This window comes from Macrobrachium nipponense, chromosome 48 (genome assembly GCF_015104395.2).
Source record: "Macrobrachium nipponense isolate FS-2020 chromosome 48, ASM1510439v2, whole genome shotgun sequence".
NCBI lineage: Eukaryota > Metazoa > Arthropoda > Malacostraca > Decapoda > Palaemonidae > Macrobrachium > Macrobrachium nipponense.
Genome location: NC_087223.1, coordinates 10305851 through 10328350, shown reverse-complemented (window position 1 = coordinate 10328350; position 22500 = coordinate 10305851). Strand labels below are relative to the sequence as shown.

The window sequence follows — 22500 nt, the reverse complement described above, 5'->3', positions numbered from 1 at the left end:
TATCGTTATAGATGAAGAAATCCGCTATGATATGAGTATAAATATATATGAAAAATATTTTCCATAAATATTTATGCTTCCACCACTGTGGATTTCTTCACTATTCCAGTAACTCATGTGATTATGAGATTTGTACGAATAATAATAATAATAATAATAATAATAATAATAATAATAATAATAATAATAATAATAATAATAATAACAAAAGTACTGCAGAAGATGGATGCCGGGTACCAACTCAAGAAAAATGCAATAGAATTAACCATCTGATGTTCATGGACGACATCAAGCTGTATGGTAAGAGCATCAAGGAAATAGATACCCTAATCCAGACTGTAAGGATTGTATCTGGGGACATCAGGATGGAGTTTGGAATAGAAAAATGCGCCTTAGTCAACATACAAAAGGGCAAAGTAACGAGAACTGAAGGGATAAAGCTACCAGATGGGAGCAACATCAAACACATAGATGAGACAGGATACAAATACCTGGGAATAATGGAAGGAGGGGATATAAAATACCAAGAGATGAAGGACACGATCAGGAAAGAATATATGCAGAGACTCAAGGCGATACTCAAGTCAAAACTCAACGCCGGAAATATGATAAAAGCCATAAACACATGGGCAGTACCAGTAATAAGATACAGTGCAGGAATAGTGGAATGGACGAAAGCAGAACTTCGCAACATAGACCAGAAAACTAGGAAACATATGACAATACACAAAGCACTACACCCAAGAGCAGATACGGACAGACTATACATAACACGAAAGGAAGGAGGGAGAGGACTACTAAGCATAGAGGACTGCGTCAACATCGAGAATGAGCACTGGGCAATATCTGAAAACCAGTGAAGACGAGTGGCTCAAGAGTGCATGGGAAGAAGGACTAATAAAAGTAGACGAAGACCCAGAAATATACAGAGACAGGAGAATGACAAACAGAGCAGAGGAAGGGCACAACAAACCAATGCACGGACAATACATGAGACAGACTAAAGAACTAGCCAGCGATGACACATTGCAATGGTTACAGAGGGGAGAGCTAAAGAAGGAAACTGAAGGAATGATAACAGCGGCACAATATCAGGCCCTAAGAACCAGATATGTTCAAAGTACGATAGACGGAAATAAACATCTCCCCAATATGCAGGAAGTGCAATACGAAAAATGAGACCATAAGCCACATAGCAAGCGAATGTCCGGCACTTGCACAGAACCAGTACAAAAAGAGGCATGATTCAGTGGCAAAAGCCCTCCACTGGAGCCTGTGCAAGAAACATCAGCTACCTTGCAGTGATAAGTGGTACGAGCACCAACCTGAAGGAGTGCTAGAAAACGATCAGGTAAAGATCCTCAGGGACTATGGTATCAGAACAGATAGGGTGATACGTGCAAATAGACCAGACGTGACGTTGATTGACAAAATCAAGAAGGAAGTATCACTCATTGATGTCGCAATACCATGGGACACCAGAGTTGAAGAGAAAGAGAGGGAAAAAATGGATAAGTATCAAGACCTGAAAATAGAAATAAGAAGGATATGGGATATGCCAGTGGAAATTGTACCCATAATCATAGGAACACTAGGCACGATCCCAAGATCCCTGAAAAGGAATCTGGAAAAACTAGAGGCTGAAGTAGCTCCAGGACTCATGCAGAAGAGTGTGATCCTAGAAACGGCGCACATTGTAAGGAGAGTGATGGCCTCCTAAGGAGGCAGGATGCAACCCGGAACCCCACACTATAAATAAATACCACCCAGTCGAATTGGAGGACTGTGATAAGCCAAAAAGGAAATAATAATAATAATAATAATAATAATAATAATAATAATAATAATAATAATAATAAAATAATAATAATAATAATATTATTATTATTATTATTATTATTATTATTATTATTATTATTATTATTATTATTATTATTATTATTATTATTATTATTATAAAAGTAATGGACTCCTAGGAGGCAGGATGCAACCCGGAACCCCACACTGTAAATACCCCCCAGTCGGATAGGACGGTAGAGATAGACGAAATAATAATAATAATAATAATAATAATAATAATAATAATAATAATTTCCTAGGGGAAACTGCCACCTCCCCATTTCTCAAAAGACTTAGAAGCCCCTCACTTTATATTTAATTTGATTCTGTATGAGGAAATACCATAGATTTTGTATTAGAGATTTGTTAGTTTATGGCAAATTACCAGGATTGTTGTTCTAATTGGATATTTCAGTATCTGAGAAGCCTCCTTAGATGTTTTATAGATGTGTTAGTTGGTGAGAAAACTCCGTAGTATTTTTTTTTTTATATTTGTTAGTTTATGAGTAAATTCAAAGATTTATTTTATAAATTTTTAGTTTATCGAGAGTGCCTAACTTTATATATATATATATATATATATATATATATATATATATATATAGTATATATATATATATATATAATATATATATATATATATATATATATATATATATATATATATATATATATATATATATATATATATTGGTTAGTGAAAAACTTCCTTAGATTTTTTTATCGATTTGTTAGTTAATGAGATAACCATAGATTTTTTTCATATACATGTTAGTTTATGAGAAAATCAATAGATTTATTTATAGATTTATTAGTTTATGGGGAAACTCCGTAGAATATTTTATAGATTTGGTAATGTATGAGAAAATCCATATTTTTTTTTTTTTTTATTTGTTAGTTTACGAGAAACCTCTTCAGAGTTATTATAGATTTGTTAGTGTATGAAAAATCCATAGATTATTTTTTATAGATTTCTTAATTTATGAAAAAGGCTCCATAGATTTTTATAGATTGGTTAATTTATGAATAAGTCCATATGTTTTTAAGGATTTTATAAGTAGGGATTATGTAAATTATTTGCCAGATATGTTGATATAGGTGGTTCCAAATCTGGTACCTTACTGGAATTTATCAGGTATATTTTAGTGGTCACCTATTCAGATACTGACCAGACCAAACTTATCTTCAGTGACCGTAGCAATATGAGCATACATTTATCTTCTCTTAATATACAGATAGCATAATTACAAACCATTTATATATCTTGCATTAACATACTTTTGCTGTTTACTTCAATACCTCAGTTCTAAGTTATGAGTGACGTATACATACTTAAATACTAACTTGAGTGAAGTATGCATACTCCAATACTTCAGTTCCAAGCGTACTTAAATGAGTCAAGTATGCATACTTAAATGCTTCAGTTCCAAGTACACTTACGTGAGTAAAGTAAAAACACTCAAATACTTAAATTCCAAGTACACTTACATGAGTAAAGTACACATATTTAAATACTTGTATTCCATGTACACTTACAAAGGTAAAGCACACATACTTAAATACTTTAATTCCAAGTACACTCACATGAGTAAAGCACACATACTTAATTACTTGAATTCAAGGTGTACTTACATGGGTGAAGAAGTAATAGTAGACTGAGTCGCAGTGAGCAGCATAGAGGTTTGCGAACAAATTAGAAGGACACACGAAATAGTAGTCGCCAACGACTTCCCCGACCGCTTTCTGGTAGAGGAAGCCATTGTTGATGTGCTCCCAGTCAGTGTACTGTGAGGAAAAATGAATGGTTTGGTGAAAAAACTACATTTGTATTGTATAGAGACATGATGTCCAAATCACACTTTTATTTTTGCTTTGAGGATGCAGGTGGTTTCAGAGGTGTCATAAACATATGTTGGGAACTTGTTGCATTCATGTCAACAACAAGTTGAATACAAGTCAGTGGCTTCCAGCTGGTTGCATACATAGCACCAACAGGTTGAATACAAGTCGGTGGCTTCCAGCTGGTTGCATACATATCACCAACATGTTGAATACAAGTCGGTGGCTTCCAGCTGGTTGCATACATATCACCAACAGGTTGAATACAAGTCGGTGGCTTCCAGCTGGTTGCATACATATCACCAACAGGTTGAATACAAGTCGGTGGCTTCCAGCTGGTTGCATACATATCACCAGCAGGTTGAATACAAGTCGGTGGCTTCCAGCTGGTTGCATACATATCACCAACATGTTGAATACAAGTCGGTGGCTTCCAGCTGGTTGCATACATATCACCAACAGGTTGAATACAAGTCAGTGGCTTTCAGCTGGTTGCATACATATCACCAACAGGTTGAATACAAGTCGGTGGCTTCCAGTTGGTTGCATACATATCACCAACAAGTTGAATACAAGTCAGTGGCTTTCAACTGGTAGTCATAACCAGAAGCAGGTGGGTTCACAGGGCAGTAAAATCAGTCATAAAAACATGTTGGGAACTTGTTTCGTACACATCACCAACAAAAAATTTCAGGTTAGTGATAAGTTGGCAACTATCACTAACATATCACCAACAAGTTTAATACAATTTAGTGAATTATTGTTAATGACGACTAGGGCTTCGGACAATTATCCCACATTTACCAAAGATCCGCTATTCACTTAAAGTTGTTGATTTGTTTTCAACTTGTTTGTGATATGTGTGGGACATGTTGCCGACATGTGTTTATGACATCATTGTATGGAAGTTGCAAATAAATTTTTAAAGAATAAAGTGAACCTAAAGCTGCCAAACCTCTCTCTCTCTCTCTCTGCCTCTCTAGCTCCTCCCTCTCTCTCTCTCTCTCTCTCTCTCTCTCTCTCTCTCTCTCTCTCTCTCTCTCTCTCTCCATAACTGGAAGAGAAAAAAGGAACTTAAATATACTCTCTCTCTCTCTCTCTCTCTCTCTCTCTCTCATAAACTGGAAAAATTGTCAATATCTTTTTTCCTCCATTTCTCTCTCACTCTCTCTCTCTCTCTCCCTATCATGGGAAAGATTACTCTAAAATTTTAAATACCCAGCTCCTCTCTCTCTCTCTCTCTCTCTCTCTCTCTCTCTCTCTCTCATCAACTGGAAGGACAGCAGCACAGGATTTAAAGCACCCTCTTCCTAAAACTCCATCCTTCGCAGGATGCAGAGGACAAGCCTGGCGTGTGGGCTTTCAAAGAGGCTGGATCGAAATACGAGCCCTGATAAACGACGGAGAGAGGGAGGGAGTAAGTTTGTCAATGCCTATGCTTCAATACATATATGAACATTGATTTACAAGCTCCAAAGAGAGAAATTTTATACATGGACAGATCCATAGAGAGAGAGAGAGAGAGAGAGAGAGAGAGAGAGAGAGAGAGAGAGAGAGAGTATGTCAATGCTTATGCTCAAGTACATATATGAACATTGACTTACAAGCTTCAGAGAGTGCAATTTATATGCGGACAGATCCAGAGAGAGAGAGAGAGAGAGAGAGAGAGAGGAGAGAGAGAGAGAGAGAGAGAGAGAGAGAGAGAGAGAGAGAGAGTTTGTCAATGCTTATGCTCAAGTACATATATGAACATTGACTTATGAGCTTCAGAAAGTTGCAATTTATATGGCGGACAAATCCATAAGAGGAGAGAGAGAGAGAGAGAGCCCAGAGAATAGAGAGAGAGAGAGAGAGAGAGAGAGAGAGAGAGAGAGAGAGTTGGCCCACATTTTAAGAAAATATAAAGGCTGTCTTCCAGTTTTGTAATAAATGTACGTAAAAATGCCTTTACGCAGACAAGAGAAGAGAGAGAGAGAGAGAGAGAAAGAGCTGTAAAAGATTAAGGAAACCTATTACGAAATATTTTTCCCGTGCATTCAAAGGAAAAGAACAAGAAAGGGGTAAAATGAACGTTGATACAAAGGAAAACATTCAGCCTGTATTGCATTACCAATTATTTGTCTTTTGAGGAAATGAGAGAGAGAGAGAGAGGAGAGAGAGAGAGAGAGAGAGAGAGAGAGAGAGAGAGAGAGAGAGAGAGAGGTGGGGGAACAGTGCATTCCAAAAACTTTATTTTGTTTATTCAGACATGGAAAGTACAAGATAGCTATCATATCCTGGAAATTCATAGTTTTAACTTTAATGGAATTTCTATCAGTTTACATTTAACCCAGCTAAATCTTAAGCCTATTAAAAATCAGTAAGAGATTGACACCCAATATTTACATCAATCATTATACCAGATGGCTTTTCAGCCTACAGGAAATAAATAGTCAGATGTGGATGATCTCTTACAAATTATTCAATGATCTTACTGCTCAAAACCACCAATTATCTTTGTTGAAAATATGAATGATCTAACCCACAGATAATATTGGTGATTATTGTAAAATATAATGAAAAAGATGGAAATGTTATCATCTGGAAAAAAATAATTTTGTATCAATCAGGAATCCCCAAAATTATAACCTCAGGTTAACTAATTAATCTAATCTGTTAAAATATTAATGACCACGCCTGGAAAAGTTAATTAATTTGGAACGAAATTGAATGGGGAATTTCTGATTAATCTTATCCTTAAAAACTAGCACATATATTCATAGCCATAACTGTAACAGTTTTGTAACCGCAGAAGACCTCAACTGGGAATAACGAGATCATAGCTCTAACTGTAACAGTTTTGTAACCGCAGAAGACCTCAACTGGGAATAACGAGATCATAGCAAAATAATAATTCAAATGAATAATGTTTTACTGTAGTATTTAAGCTCACATGGAGAAATCATTTGACCTATTAGCAAACACTAAATATCTCACCTGTAGGAAAATGTGTCCTAACCTGGAAGACGATTCTACCTGACATCAAGAATTTCCCCCTACCCCCGCCCCCCAGCAAAGAAAAATTGCACTATCTTACAAATTAGTCTTGGTCTAATAAAAATTATTGTTAATCTCACCTGTATAAAATAATTATCTTACCTGCAAATAATTACCTAGCCTGGGAGACAGTTACAGCTGTCTAAAAAAATTACAAAAAGGAAAAAGATGCATTATCTGACAAATTAATCTTGGTTAGAAAGAAATTACTGTTGCTCCCACCTGCATACAAATGACTTTGACAGGTAAGAAACACTAATTATCTCAACGGTAAAAAATTACCTAACCTACAAGACAATTATATCTGACCCCGAAAATTCCAACAGTAAAAATGATTCATTGCCTTACCAATTAATGATCTGGCAAAAACACATTGTATCCCACTTGTATTGAAATTATTTCAGCAGGTGACAACCTCTAATTATCTGACCTGTCAAAAGATTACTTAACCTGACCTAAAAGATTCTATGAGAAAAAACGATGCATAACCTTATGAATTAATCACCTTGCAAAAGCATATCTTATCTCACCTTTAAAAAAATGACTTTACCAGGCTACAGACACTTATCACCTCACCTGTAAAAAAACAATCTACCTAATCTTGAAGACAATTACACCTGAGAAAAAATTTCTAACAAGAAAAAAATAAGCATTACCTTAAAAAATAATCTTGGTTAGTAAAAATATGCTGTTGATTCCACCTGGGTTAAAATAGACTTCAACAAGAGATTTACCTCACCATGCTGACAATTCCCATAAAGCAAAAAAATATATATATAAAAAAAATCTTGGCTGGTAAAATAACACATTATCCCATCTGGATTAAAAAATGGCATCAACAGGTAACAAACACTGATTATCCCACCTGGAAAATGATGGCTTCCCTTTCCAAAGGAGTCAAAGCTTTGAAAATGTCATTCATGATTTCCAGGAACTCCTTTCTTTCCAGATAGCTAGCTTCATCCTTTTGGAAGTGTTTCATATAGTCGTAGACAATCCAGAAGGTTCCTGGGGAGTTGGAAGGCTTTGGGTATTATCTGAATGCATAGGGGTTGGTATAATAATAATAACTAATAATAATAATAAATAATAATAATAATATAATATATATATATATATATATATATATATATATATATATATATATATATATATATATATATATATATAATATATATAATATATATGTATGTATATATATATATATATGCATGTGTGTTTGTATGAACAACAATTCTCAGATAAATTAAAACTATTTAGGCTTAGGATCACTATTCTATACCAAGTAAAACGAACAAACAAACAACCAATTGAAAGACAGACCCCCTTGGGACTACAAAATGATAAGTATAAACGACAACAAAAGTACAGTCACTATACGTACAAATACATCAACGTAAGTGTATTCATAAGCTCCTCCTACTCCTGCTCCACCTGCTCCTCCTCCTATCCCGTGTTCTTTTTCAACGAAGAAGAAGAAGAAGAAGAAGAAGAAGAAGAAGAAGAAGAAGAAGGTTTCCTTTAATTCTTTCCTCTGAGTCGTTCCTTCTATTCAAGACTTGACTTTTGGGAGCTCTTAATTTAACTTTCATTCTCTGTCTCTTTTTTTTCTCGCTCTCTCCTTTTCATTCATTTTATTCTTTTTTCTGCCTCGACTTTATTCATCTTCCGGTGTACGTGGACTACTTCGTTTTATCCTTTCTCTCTCTCTTTTTTTTATTTATTTTTATTTCTTCGTTTTATGATTTTTTAAATTGCTTTCATGTTCCTTTTCAAACTCAGGGAGTATAATGACAACTTGTTTTGAGTTTCAGTAATATAATGTGTTCGTCTCGTTTCTTGTTCATTGTATATTTTTCTTATTGTTTTTTATGTTTTGTGAAAGCCAAGGGAACATAAATACTTTTCATTTTTGGTTATTCTATATTTCTTATCACCATAAATCCTAAATACTTTTGGTAATTAACTTTGCCTTTGATACTCAAAGCACTTTTTTATTTTATTTTTTTTTTCTTCACAAAATTTACACATTGGAAACGCCATTAATTTTTCCCCTCATCAGATATTCTGTTAACATTAAAATTGTTTACATAAACAACCACTTCCTACGATACTTTTTACTCCAATGCAAAATGTACATATTTTTCCAAATTTGGAAATCGATTAATACCCATTTTGTTTTCAATGTATATGTATAAAGTTATACATATATATATATATATATATATATATATATATAATATTATATATATATATATATATATATATATATATATATATATATATATATATATATAGGCTTGCTTCACTGCCAGTCCTAGAATTGGGAGGTCGCTGGTTCGCGCCTGTCGATCGCCAACTCTATTATCGTTTAATAAATTCCCCCTCGCTTAAGCATATATGAAAATATATTAATTCCGAGGTAGAGCGAATTAGATATTAAACGACATTTGTAGTTCGATATATGTATATGAATCACGGTTAAAATGATAAAATACCCTATATAATATATATATATATATATATATATATATATATATATATATATATATATATATATATATATATATATTGATTACCGGTAGAAATGTTCTGTCACAACCAGAATTCCATCCAATAAACAAGGAGCCCATAAAAACACCCAAAATATAGAGAGAAAAAATATATTTTCAGAGACTGCCTTGTCTCCCTCTTCAGGTAGATGGAATCTCGGCCTTGATTAAAGCAGAGACAGGTAATGAACATCACAAAGGGCGCATGCGATCAGAGATCATTGACAAAGTTTTCGCTCAGCCAAAGCTTAAGAGGATTAAAGGAAGATTATCAGCGGGAGTGACCTAAATTGGCTTACCTGTGGATTGCTCTCTTGGTATAAATACTACCTTTTTTGTAACTTTTCTCATTCATCTACCAGAAGAGGGAAACAGCAGTCTCTAAAATATGGTTATTTTCTCTCTATATTTTGGCGTTTTTATGGGCTCCTTTATTATTACTATTATATATATATTATATATATATATATATATATATATATATATATATATATATATATATATATATATATATATATACATGTGTACAAACGCTACACTGTCATACCCACACTCAGATAATTTGAAACGTAAATAAATAGATGGATAGATAAACGAACCATCTGGCACCTTTACCCTTCCAAGGGCATGTCTGACTCATCGTTCGAATTCCATCCAGAATGTGGTTGAAGCAGCAGTAATAGAAACATGACAGAGTCCGACGTTCGGAGAGATTCAATTTGATCCGGATGTGAAGTTATCATTTAATTTTCTAGAGTTTTTTTTATGTTGTTTTGTCTTAAAATTCATCTTCTGAAAAGAGGCTTGGTTATAAGTTCATATATTGGGGTTACGTGAACGCTTATTTTGTTGGTTTAGTAGTTTTAAGGGAGAGAGAGAGAGAGAGAGAGAGAGAGAGAGAGAGAGAGAGAGAGAGAACGGGGAATATTTTTTTCAAATAATAATCATGACGGTATCATCATAATATAAGAAATAACAACATATATACTTATTGGTTATCTCAGCATCGGTCTCTCTCTCTCTCAATCTATCTATCTTTCTCTCAACCTATCTATCTATATATCTATTTACATGTACATATACACACGCACCAACCTCTAGTATAACTAAACAGAAAACTTCAACCTCCCTCAACTCAACCCCTTTTGAAACTCCAACCTCAACCACAACCTAACCCTTCCAATGGGCGTCCCTTGACATCTCAATCAAAAGGGACTGACGCCCTTGTGTGTGTGGGGGCAGGTGGGGGCGGTTGGAACCCTTGGACACGCCACCTCCTGACGGAGGCACTGAAGGAGGTTAGTTCCCCCTTGAAGTAGATCATTATAACTTGAGGGACAAAACCTTAAAGGCGTTAAGCTGTTCTTCGAGTGTCCTCAAGAGGTTGTATAGTGGGATGGGGAAGGGTGTATGGAATGGGTATGGGATGGGGAAGTGGGTGGGTAGTGGGATGGTAGTGTATGGGTGAATGGCTAATAGGGTGGGGTAGGGGGATGGTCATAGATGAGAGAATGAGGGAATGGGGGGGGTAGGCAGGGGACTGATAAGTGACTGATAGTTGACAGGAAAGGGTTATATGTGAATAGTTGACGACCTGTATCTTTTGTTCCAGATAGACAGACATACAGGCAGACAGACAGACAGGCAGACAGACAGACAGACAGACAGGCAAACAGACAGACCTCTGGTCTATTCAGAATAAATGATTAGAGAGAGAGAGAGAGAGATAAATTAAGAGAGTGAGAGAGTGGAAGACAGGAATTTGATCGGTCAGGTTAACAGCTGGACAGTCAAAGAGACTAGGGAATTAAATAGACAAAAAAGGACGCAAACAAAGGAAGACGAGAGGGACAATGGACAGAAATATTATTAACCAAACAGAGAGAGAGAGAGAGAGAGAGAGAGAGAGAGAGAGAGAGAGAGAGAATTCCGGCATTACAAACTTCACAAGCTTTTGTATTTTAGCATCTGGCCAATAGAGGGCAGTCGAACTGTTTTTAATCCTTTGTTTACATTTAGTATACTTTGCAGACAAAGAAAACGAGAATGGAACTGCAACGTGGATATCTTAGTGAATTGTTAGTGCAATGAGTGACCCATGGCTTTGTTTGTACAGCAAAGAACCTCCTGATTTTGTTAGTGTAACAAGTACCTCAGCGTTTACTATCTAAAGATGGCAGCTTCTAAGTAAGGCAAGAAGCCTCTTATTTTTGTTTTATTCATATGATTATTTTATCTGTGTATTTCAACCATAATTAATTTCATTGTTATTGTCAGTTATAATCAGCTTTGGTTGTCGGGATTTGTGATTGGTTAATCAGCCTTATCGTGACTTTGCAAAATGTTAATTTTGTGTTTGTGTCACATGATATATAGTAGTGGATGATTTGAATTTTTGAACGTCGATGGTGCTTACATATACTTCATTTCAATTTATTTCACTTATTGAATTTTCGTAGTACTCCAGTCCGTTAGTTTTGGGAAAAGCATAGTGTTGGGTGCAAATACCAAATGGAATATTACAATTATAATTCATCTTTTATCACATATTGCTTAGCACAGTAGTGATTTGCCCCTTAGGAAATATCATCAACAAGGTTCATTACTAATCGAGTTTAAGATTTAAAGTTTGGTCACTTTTTTTTCTATTCTGAGAGAGAGAAGCAGACCATTCCTAGCTTATGAAGATTACAGTTGTAAGTTTGTATATAATATATATAATAGATAGATATTTGAATAGACAGATATGTCGATAGACAGATAGATAATTATCAGTTAAATACAAAACATGCAAATTGAATCTTAAATATTATATTCAGTTTATTCACAGAAAAAAATTTGATAAACTAAAAAAATATGTCAATTAACGACAAAAACCTGTAGACTTTACCAAAAGTCAAAATGAATTATTCTGGGATTCAAAAGAGACGTCTGACTCTAGAGTTCGGAAGATTCGTCACTAAACCTGTTAGTTTTATTATAGTTTCTTTTATCTATCTCTCTGAAGGACCTTCGTTGAACCTGTCTGGCTACCCCTTCTCGAATTTCAGCTTAGGAAATAAGTCTTTTTTGCAGTGGAAAGTTCAAAAACTGTTCCCTGTACTACCTGGCTTCGGAATTTTCTTTCTGTCTTATATATTCCATGAAATGTACGGTTTCAAACTTTCATTTGACCTCGTCCCCTAATTGGGCTTCATGAATGGGCTTTCGAATGCCCCTCCCATCGGCCTCTCTATTACAAAAATATTAAACTATTTTGCTGTTTTCTAGTAATGGCAGTGTCATATCATCTAAAATATCAAAGTAAATTCTAAAATAATTCTAAGTGAGAAATATAATTAATATTTTAGTTAAATGGGGAGTTGCTCTATTTCGGATATGGGATATTAAGCTCTAAATTCTTTGTCTGGATATTAAAAAGACAATATTGCTTATATAATATCCCTGATAACAGTTCTGTTCATAAAACAAGAAGCATAAAGTTCATTTTTAATTGGCTGCAAAAATAAAAATGAAAAATTCTATGTTATACTTTTAGCCAAACAAATAAAAGTCATTTCTATTGTTTAGATCAGTGGGACGAAAAAAACCCTCTTTTTCTTTTTGTTTCTATATAAGGTTTTTTGTTAAACAAAAGATACATCCTATAAAATATAAAAGCGATGTCTATGGATTTTGTTCTCATCTTCCCTTGAAAAAATCCTTTGGAGGAAAAAATGATTAAAAACTAAACAGAATAGGGGGCGGGGCTTAGACCCAAAGATGCCCTTCTGCGCATGCGTCCCTTCTCCCTTTTGTTTTGGTTCGTTTCCAGTGGTGATTCTCAACATCAGGTATGAAGGCTCGGTGTTACGCCACGCGTGGTGGTATGTAAACAAAAACAAAAACAAAAAAAGGGGGGTAATGTTTCACAGGGGTTTGTGTCACTCTGTAGTGTTTCTCAGGGCTTTCACGAAAGAGTAATGATTCTTCAGATGCAAGGGACTTCAAAGTCTATCTTGTGAAAAGGAACTTGAATGAAAGAAAAGGGAGATGATATTACGACTTGAACCAGGCTTTTTCAAGTCTTTCATCTTATGGTTATGTAAATAAAGTATATATATATATATATATATATATATATATATATATATATATATATATATATATATATATATATATATATGAACCTCTTTATATATTGCAGTACTACCCATTTACATCTCAATCAATCAGTATCAATCGATTTCAAAAAAACTATCCCTGTGCATTAACAAGTATGAAAAACGCACATTTCCATAAAAAAAACCTATGTATGTATATGTGCGTGTGTGTAGGTGTGTATTTGAGCGTAAGATATAACCCCTGTAAGAACCACACCGTCCCAAACCATCCTTTTACCCGAATCTTAGCAAAACACGACTCGCTAGATGTGGCAGAAGGAGGCAGGTGAGAAGAGGAGCTGCATTTATTCAGAAAGGAACGCGGGTCTTGCCCTGAATACTAAAGGAGAGAGAGAGAGAGAGAGAGAGACTTTGCACGTAGTTCAAGGTGGAGAAATAGACTGATTGTTAGACATGAATAGAGAGAGAGAGAGGGAGAATCTAGAAAAATATGAAAATGAAAACATTAGGTTGTTTTGGTTATAATCTGAGAGAGAGACACACATACAGCAGACACTCTAACATGTGTTAGCCTACTAGCTTCAAAGAGCAGTGTCGAAAATAGTTGCTGTAGAGAAACGGCACCGCGCACCCATTTTGGTGCAGAATGGCTGTGGGGGTGAGTAATGCCTTTGATTCAGCCCTATCAAGGAGTGTTGCAAAAGAAAAATGTATCTAATATACAAAGAACAAGCAGAATATACCTAAGAAGGATTGCTAATCATAATTTGAAGCTTTAACGGCTGTCATATTTATATATATGTATATATATGTATATATATATATATATATATATATATATATATATAATATATATATATATATATATATATATATATATCTATGATATTTGAAATATTGATGGAAATAAAATACCCAATAATAAATACTCTCTCTCTCTCTTTCTCTCTCTCTCTCTCTCTCTCTCTCTCTCTCTCTCATTCATCATTATTAATGAAGTCCCTCCCAATATGAAAGGATTCTTGACCCACTTATGCCAAGTCTATTGATTGTGTTTCCATAAAATGGGGAGGGCGTGGCTTTGCGTAAGAGGTGCGTGGGTTTGTGGGAATGGGAATGGGAATGGGAATGGGAATGGGTGGGGGATATAGGAGGGGGGAACTGAGTGGGAGCTCTTTAATTCCGAGAAAACTGTTGACAACATTTACTGATCAGGGAAGCCTGGGGACACCATTGTCATAACTGGAGAACTTTTGTTTGGTTTACGAGGTTTTTTTTTTTTTTTTTAGTTTTTTGCTTTTTATGAAATTATTAAATTGCTATTTGTAATTGAATCGTCTTTCGTTATTTTCTTTTGGTGTGTTTGTTGTTGTTTTTTTTTTTTTTTTTTTTTGTTTGCTTGTTTCGTGTTAGTTATTTTATTGTTTATTATAAATAAATGATTATTGAATTTCTCTCTCTCTCTCTCTCTCTCTCTCTCTCAGTAGAGATTAAAAAAGTGTTCTTGAATAAATTCTCTTATATTCTTTATATTTCTTAATTATATAGTTGTTTTGTTTTATACTCTCTCTCTCTCTCTCTCTCTCTCTCTCTCTCTCTCTTACCAACCAAATGATTTCAAATGGGAATTTAAAATGGGATGATATTGTAGTTCCAAATAACAACAGTCAGCTCTCTCTCTCTCTCTCTCTCTCTCTCTCTCTCTCTCTCTCTCTCTCTCTCTCTCTCTCCCCTGGGAACATTCACATCTGTGCCTCTCTCGCATTTTCGTATTTATCTGCAATGTCCCAGAAGGGGTGTATATGAAACATTATATTTGCTAATGTTCGCGGAAAATCGAGTCTGTTTTGTTTTTTTCGGTGGGTCCCGTGTTCCAGAAGAGAAAGAGTAAAAAAATGAGAGAGAGAGAGAGAGAGAGAGAGAGAGAGTGTGGGAAAGAAGAGAAAATGTGAAAGAAAGACAGAGGAAGGGAGAGAAAGGGTAAAGGATGGACAAACAGGCAGAGAGTAACAAGGAGTTACAAGGATTAGGATCTCTCAAAGACTTGTTAACCCATCCGAGGAGACATCATGTGCTCACTTATCTGTAGGAGCAGTTTTTACTATGCATTCACAAGGTCCTCCTAATGATTTTGTCTAGCTTTCTTTTAAACTCTTCCACACTGTTGCTCTTTACAACTTCTGGTGGCAGCTTATTCAATTCTAGTTGCCATCCATTATTTCCTGTCTGGTTTTCGTTTGATGTAAATAGGCTACTGTCTACTTTTATACCTTTCAATATTTTAAATGTTTCTATTAGTTGTCCTCGCAATCGTCGTGTTTCTAAGCCATACATGTTCAGGCTCTCTAGTCGTCTTCGGTAATCTATTTGCCTGATCGATGGAATTAACTTTGTGGCTCGTGCTTGTACTCCTTCTAATCTATTTATGTCTTTTCTTAGTTGGTGACCAAAACTGTACTGCATTTATTCAAGATGGGGTCTAACTATTGATATGTAGAGCTGCAGCACAGTTTCCTTGTTTGTGTATTTGAACTGCCTCTTTATGTATCCCACTAGTTTCTGTGCCTTCCTTTCTGCTTTTATGCCCTGGTTTGTGGATTTTAAGTCCTTGGTAATAATGACTCCAAGGTCCTCCTCTTGTTCTACACTATTTATGTCATTCCCAAGCAGCATGTAGCTGGCATGAGGGTTGTTTGTTCCTATTTGTAACACTTTACACTTATCTACGTTAAAAGGCATTTGCTATTTTTTTTTTTTTTACCATTTTCCTATCTTCATTAGATCATTTCTTGAATTTTCCACTGCATCTGGGTCTGCTGCACTTACACCCAGTTTGGTGTCATCTGCAAATTTGGCTATCCAGCTAGTTATTCCTACATCAATGTCATTGATGTAAATGAAAAACAAGAGAGGACCAAGGACAGAACCCTGGGGAACTCCTCTTGTTATATCTGCCCATTCTGATTCTTCACCATTTATTACAACTCTGTTTTCTATGATTTAGCCAATCTTCCACCCAGGTTGCTGTTTCTCATACAATTCCTAAAGCTCTAACTTTTGTCATTAGTATCTTGTGTGGGACTTTGTCAAAGGCCTTCTGGAAATCTAAGTAGAGTATATCTATTGCTCTACTACTATCGTAAATACCTAGCATTTTATGAAAAAACTCCAAGAGGTTTGATTGGCAGGATCTGTTTTGTCTGAAACCGTGTTGGCTGTTTAACAATAAGTTGTTTCCATCTATGTGTTCCACAATTTGATCTGCAATTATGGACTCAAAAATCTTGCAAACGACCGATGTTAGGCAGATTGGTATATAATTTCCAGACTCTCCTCTTGGACATTTTTTTTATACTGGGGGCACATTTCCTAGTTTCCATCCTTTTGGTGCCAGGTATGAGAGATGGCAGAGAGAGAGAGATGAGAGCCTAGAGAGAGGAGAGAGAGCCGAGAGAGGAGAGAGAGAGAGAGAGAGAGAGAGAGAGAGAGAGAGAGAGAGAGAGAGAGAGAGAGATTTTATTCAGGAAGAATAACAAATAAGCTGATACGCTTTCATTATCAAATGCTTGAAAGAGAGAGAGAGAGAAAGAGGTGGGTTGCCACCCACTCCAAATGACTAACTATCACGGGCATTATTCATTGCCAAGCCGATATAACAAAAGGATATATAGAACCGCACAGACAGACCAGTAACTGTATGAATGTGACAAAAAAATAATAACAAAAAATAAAAATAGATATGAAACTAAAATAATGCAATTTAAAAATGAAATAAACAAATATAAAATAGGTAATGAATATAGGAAATAATAGAAAATGCAATCAGGCAATCAGTGTAGACAACAAGGAAAGATTAAGATAAACGACAAAAAAGCAGATACAAGACAATAAAGAAAATAAAACAAGAATCAGTAATGAAAAGGGAAACATAGTTTAGCAAGTGTCGCTCCCAAGTCTAATTTAAGCCTTCCAGATTGAGTTAGGAGTGTCTTGGAATCTTCTGACCTCTCTCTCTCTCTCTCTCTCTCTCTCTCTCTCTCTCTCTCTCTCTCTCTCTCTCTCTCGGCTCACAATCGAGAGACCAAAGCCTGTTACTTTGGTTCTCCAGTTATCTTCTGTTGATTTAAACTAGACCACCGAGAGAGAGACAGAGAGAGAGGGAGAGAGAGAGAGAGATGTTTGATGAAGTTCAATCTGACATAATTGAAAGGTTTTTCACAGAGGACACTTTTACAATTGAAAATGTTAGGGCCTCGATGAGGTAATCCTCCAGAGTATAAAACCATTCAGAGGTCTCTCTCTCTCTCTCTCTCTCTCTCTCTCTCTCTCTCTCTCTCTCTCTCTCTCTCTCTGCTTACTGTATCAAAGTCCACAATGATTCTAACCCAGTTATGGGATTCACAGTAAGTGAATAAAAATATTAAATGATTTTAATCCCAAATAGAGAGAAATTATTTCTGTTTAGTTCCACTTTGTGTAAATAAATGAATTTCATGTGTTTCATGTGCTCTATACATTGCATCACCAACAATAAACTAGTGGGCACTGTCGAATAAGCAGAGCTACAAAGGGTCTGAAAAGAAATCAGGGAATTGTAAAAAAAAAAATGCATTTGTTACCTGATTTTAGATGATCGGGAATAAAAAACATTATAGATTTGGCTTAGTTTGTCTGTCATATTTCTTTGTTAGTTTTCCTATGCAAAAGTTTACCGTTTTTTCTAAATTTTTAGCAAAGGTGGATCGTGTTCTTTGTAGCAGTTGAGTAGAATTTTGAGAGAGATACGAATGTAGCTTTTGGAGAGGATAAACCTTTATGGAGTGGATTGTTCAACTCTGGTGCATGTCTGTGTTACACAAATACTCTTGTAGAAAATTTCATTCATATTAAATATTACAAATAATACTATTAAAATCATTATGATTCTCAAAAACTGGAGAGTTTAGAAGTGTGTGAAGAGGACAATGATAAAAGAGAATGCAAGGAAGAGTAAGTTTATAACATTAAATGGAAATCAGGAAGATTTTCTTCCCGTTAGTAGGCCTGACCCTATAAGACTACACCTGACCTCTTTGTCCAGTTGAAACCTTTGAGTAAGAGCCCGTGCAGGGTTAAACCAATTGAATACAACTATACCAGCTAGGAAGATGACCCATTGAATCTCATTATGGGAGGATGAAGAATAGAAACGGTGGACCTACCTTCATCCTTATTGGATCCAAGAAGAAGCTGCGTCTTCTTGCACTCCCCCCTCTTCACCATTTCCAGAGGCTCGTCCGGGAGGAAGGCCCCGTCCACGATGGGCGCAGAAGGAAACTGGAGGATCCCGTAGTAGCTATTCCACTGCTGGACCGAGATGGTCGCCGCGTCGACTTTTCTCATGCACTCCATGACCTCAGCCACGCGCTCGCCGAGCATGGTGGAGTTGCAGCCGACGTCATCCACCAGCTTGACACCTATGTCGTAGGCCTTCTCTCTAGTCATGATAGACCAAGGGGAGTTCACAACCCCGGACTGGATTATGGCTTTGTCGAAGAGGTGCTTCGACACGGGGGACAGGAGATGGATCGTGATGGAACTCCCGCCGGCAGACTCCCCAAAGAGGGTGATGCGGTTCGGGTCACCCCCGAAGTACTCAGCATTGTCCTTGATCCACTTCATGGCCAGGGCCTGGTCGTACATGCCCTGGTTGCCGGCAGCGTCCTCGATGTCCAGGTACAGGTAGCCGAAGGCCCCAACTCGATACTGCATCGAGGCCACGATGAAGTTGTTCGCTGCAGCCATGATGTCGGCGTCATAGATGTCGAGGGTTATGGTGCCGCCCATGAAGCCTCCGCCGTATATCCACACGAGGATCTCCTGGGGCTCAGCCCCAGGTTCTCTGAGATGCGACGGCGCCCATATGTTCAAGTAAAGGCAGTCCTCCGACAAGTCCGTGTTTGGGTTCCACATCTGCTCGCCCTTGAACCCCGGGAAGTATTCGAAAGGCTGTTGGACGCAGGAGTTGGGTTGCTTCGTGGCGTTGAGGATCCCGTGCCAGGGGTCGATGGGCACTGGCTTCTTGTAGCGCAGGTCTCCCAGGGGAGGTTTGGCGAAGGGAATGCCCAGAAACACGTCCACGTTCTTGTCCAGGGCGTCCACGCGGAATCCCCTCACCAGGCCGCTCTTGGTCTGGACCACCAGTGGGTCTTTGGGCCTTGCATGCTTGATCTTGCGTTCCTTGTCTTCCCTTCTGGGCTCGTTGATCTCCAGGGTGGTGGAGTTGATGAGGCTATTATGCAATTCAGTGGCTGCGCTCAGCCTGAGGAGGGCTGCTGTCAGCAGCAGCCAGAAAGTGTTGGCTTGAACGGTCATATTGGCTGATTTTTTCTTTTTTTTTTTGTCTAGAGCTTTAAGAACTATCACAAAGTAATCATTAGCGTGTAAACGACGGTTATGTCAGCTTTTAATTGTATTCGCAACGTTAATTCGATGGCCAACCTTTTTTTCAAAAGACTTGACCTATACTTGAGCTGAGTTCAAGAAAACTTTGTGTTCTTGAACATCATTGGAACTTTATCCACAAGGGCGACAAACTTTTTCAAAGACTTTGTCTTCACTGTGACAAAGTTCAACAGGATTGTATGGTGACTTAACTACACTTTGACACAGTTCAGGAACTAGTTGTGGTCATTTTGACTTTATACCAAGTGAAAAGCAAACAAAAACAATATTAGGATGATGATAAACAAGATTATAATACCTCCTCGCGTCACTCAAAGTGGCAATGAGCCGGCACTCAGCCAATCACAAGCCTAGGAATGCCGGCACCTCGTCCCTCACCAGTTCCTCAGTAGGAGTTTTGTCTTCTCCTCCATCGTGTGGATGATGAAAATGGCGTCGATGATGTAATGACGGTGGTGATGTTGGAGTTGGGGTTGGAGAGGGGGAACGGCGGGGGGGAGAGAAAAGCTGGCTGGTGATCTGAAGGAGAAACAAAGCAGACACATTAGCATAAGAAAAAACAATGATTTGTTGGGGACACAAAGGGCACTAATGGACTCCCAACATGGGCAAGGACAATGCTATTGTTTCATGGACAAAAACAAAAACGATACCAAAGAAGATTCTGTCTTTTTTCTCTATTTTTTTCCTTTTATCATTCTTTCACAATGGTCAAAGACTTATTTTTTCTTTTCCCTTTTTTATGTCCATCACTTTTTATGATACTTTCTAAAGTGAGATGAGTTTGATTTTTTCTGTTTGTATTTTTCAAGATATAAATAGATTATACAAATTATTAGAATATCCTGAGTAAAAAGTCATATAATGAATTGGCTGTTTTTAAATTTATTTGTGAAATAAACAGTCTGTATAAAGTCTTAAATAAAAACTGAAATATTCAACTTGTATATATTTCCTATATTTGTATGCAGAGTAAACAAATTGTAAAAAAAAATATTGATAATATAAAAACTCAAATAATGTAAGCCCTGTTTTAAATAATTTGTTTTTTCTAATGTCTAAACCTCATTCAATTGGGTCGTTGTTTGTTAAACCACGAATTCAAGGATCCTTGTTGCCAAAGAATAACATTTCCTGAAAAGAAACTGTCGGAGTTTACATAAAAGAACAAAAGAAACAATACAAATTTCTTCTCGCTGCGATTATTAAAAAAAAAAACATTTCCTTTCCTTCAAAACAATAAACGTTCGTTGAAGTGATGGGTGTCTGTATCTCAACAAAGGCAGGGAAACGAGCTTTCATACACACACACACAAACACACAAACAAACACAAAACAAAAGCAGTCTGGAGTAGATAAAAGCTACATTAATTCGAGGTAAGGTTCTTTCTTTCGTAGCAATTCTGCAGCTGCATTTGATTGTAGAGACGACAACCAACGTCAATAGCTAAATGACTCACTTTGTAACTCGTTAATTAAATTGGAGCCGAGGAGACAAAGGAACGACAATTAATTCTATCTAAATTCCTCTGCTATTTTCACCTTATATAAAATTTTTCATTTCCATTCTATTATCATTAGTGGGTTTACTGGACACTGGAAAACTTTCTCATACTTTAGCTATTTATTCATTTATCGTTTACTCGAGAAGTAAGCCTACAAACTAATTTGTTGTTGTTGTTGTTGTTGTTCTTGTTGGGGGGGGGGGGGGGGTGTAAAAGAAAGCTTTATAGAAGAACCTAAAAAAATCTGAAAAAGGTGTTTCATTTTGAGTTAAAGATACATGAATTTTTGGATAGAATATTTATGATTTATTTATTAGAATGAAAATGTCAAGAATGAATAATGTGCATGTTGAACAGTTCAGAAGAATTATTTCTAATAAAATATAACGTATTTATTTTTATTTTCGTTGGTAAAACAAGGCTCTATTTGACCTTAGAGTTTAGCACGTTTTCATTTACATAAAAAATTTGGAATATAATGTTGAGAACTTATGCTTAATGGGAAAATCTTGCGCGCATCCCGAGTAAGCTGGAGGTCGGATCAGACCTTGCATGTTTAGTTTTCTATTCATAGATTCATTCGTTCATTTATTTGTTATTTTATTTCACTGATGAATTTCTTCATTATTTTCAACTTATTTCTATTTCATTATTCTTAGTAGGTTTACTGGACACTGGAACAGTTTAACTTTTTTTTATTAATTCATTGATTTATTCTTTACTTATGTATATGTCCAATAATTCCATGATTTATTGATAAATGGGCAAATAACTTATTGAACAAAATATCACTTTATCAAAATTATTTATTTGTGAATCTCTTCCGCTATTCATTTACTTCAGTGGCTGGTCATACACCAATTTATGACTAATTGTCAAAATATCAATAATAGTGACTAATTCTCTTTTGTCATCTGTAATCTTTTTCACAACTTTGGCTTTTGAACAAAATTGTATTTGGCATCGTAATAATAATAATAATAATAATAATAATAATAATAATAATAATAATAATAATAATAAGAAAGTATCACTCATTGATGTCGCAATACCATGGGACACAGAGTTTTGAAGAGAAAGAGAGGGAAAAAAATGGATAAGTATCAAGATCTGAAAATAGAAATAAGAAGGATATGGGATATGCCAGTGGAAATCGTACCCATAATCATAGGAGCACTAGGC

At 36.1% G+C, this 22500-nt stretch overlaps 1 protein-coding gene across 3 annotated transcripts in view; it reads right to left on the bottom strand.

Moving 5' to 3' along the window:
- The window catches only part of LOC135205040 (acetylcholinesterase-like), a 182860-nt gene that overhangs the window by 8029 nt on the left and 152331 nt on the right, over window positions 1-22500 (bottom strand). For all 3 annotated transcript variants that reach the window (XM_064235300.1, XM_064235301.1, XM_064235303.1), the window contains 3 exons: window positions 18571-20332; window positions 7580-7722; window positions 3472-3624 (listed from right to left, as the gene is read on the bottom strand). In XM_064235300.1, the coding sequence (XP_064091370.1) occupies window positions 3472-3624; window positions 7580-7722; window positions 18571-19723 (1449 nt within the window). In that variant the 5' untranslated portion in view covers window positions 19724-20332. The remainder of the gene's footprint in view (window positions 1-3471; window positions 3625-7579; window positions 7723-18570; window positions 20333-22500) is intronic.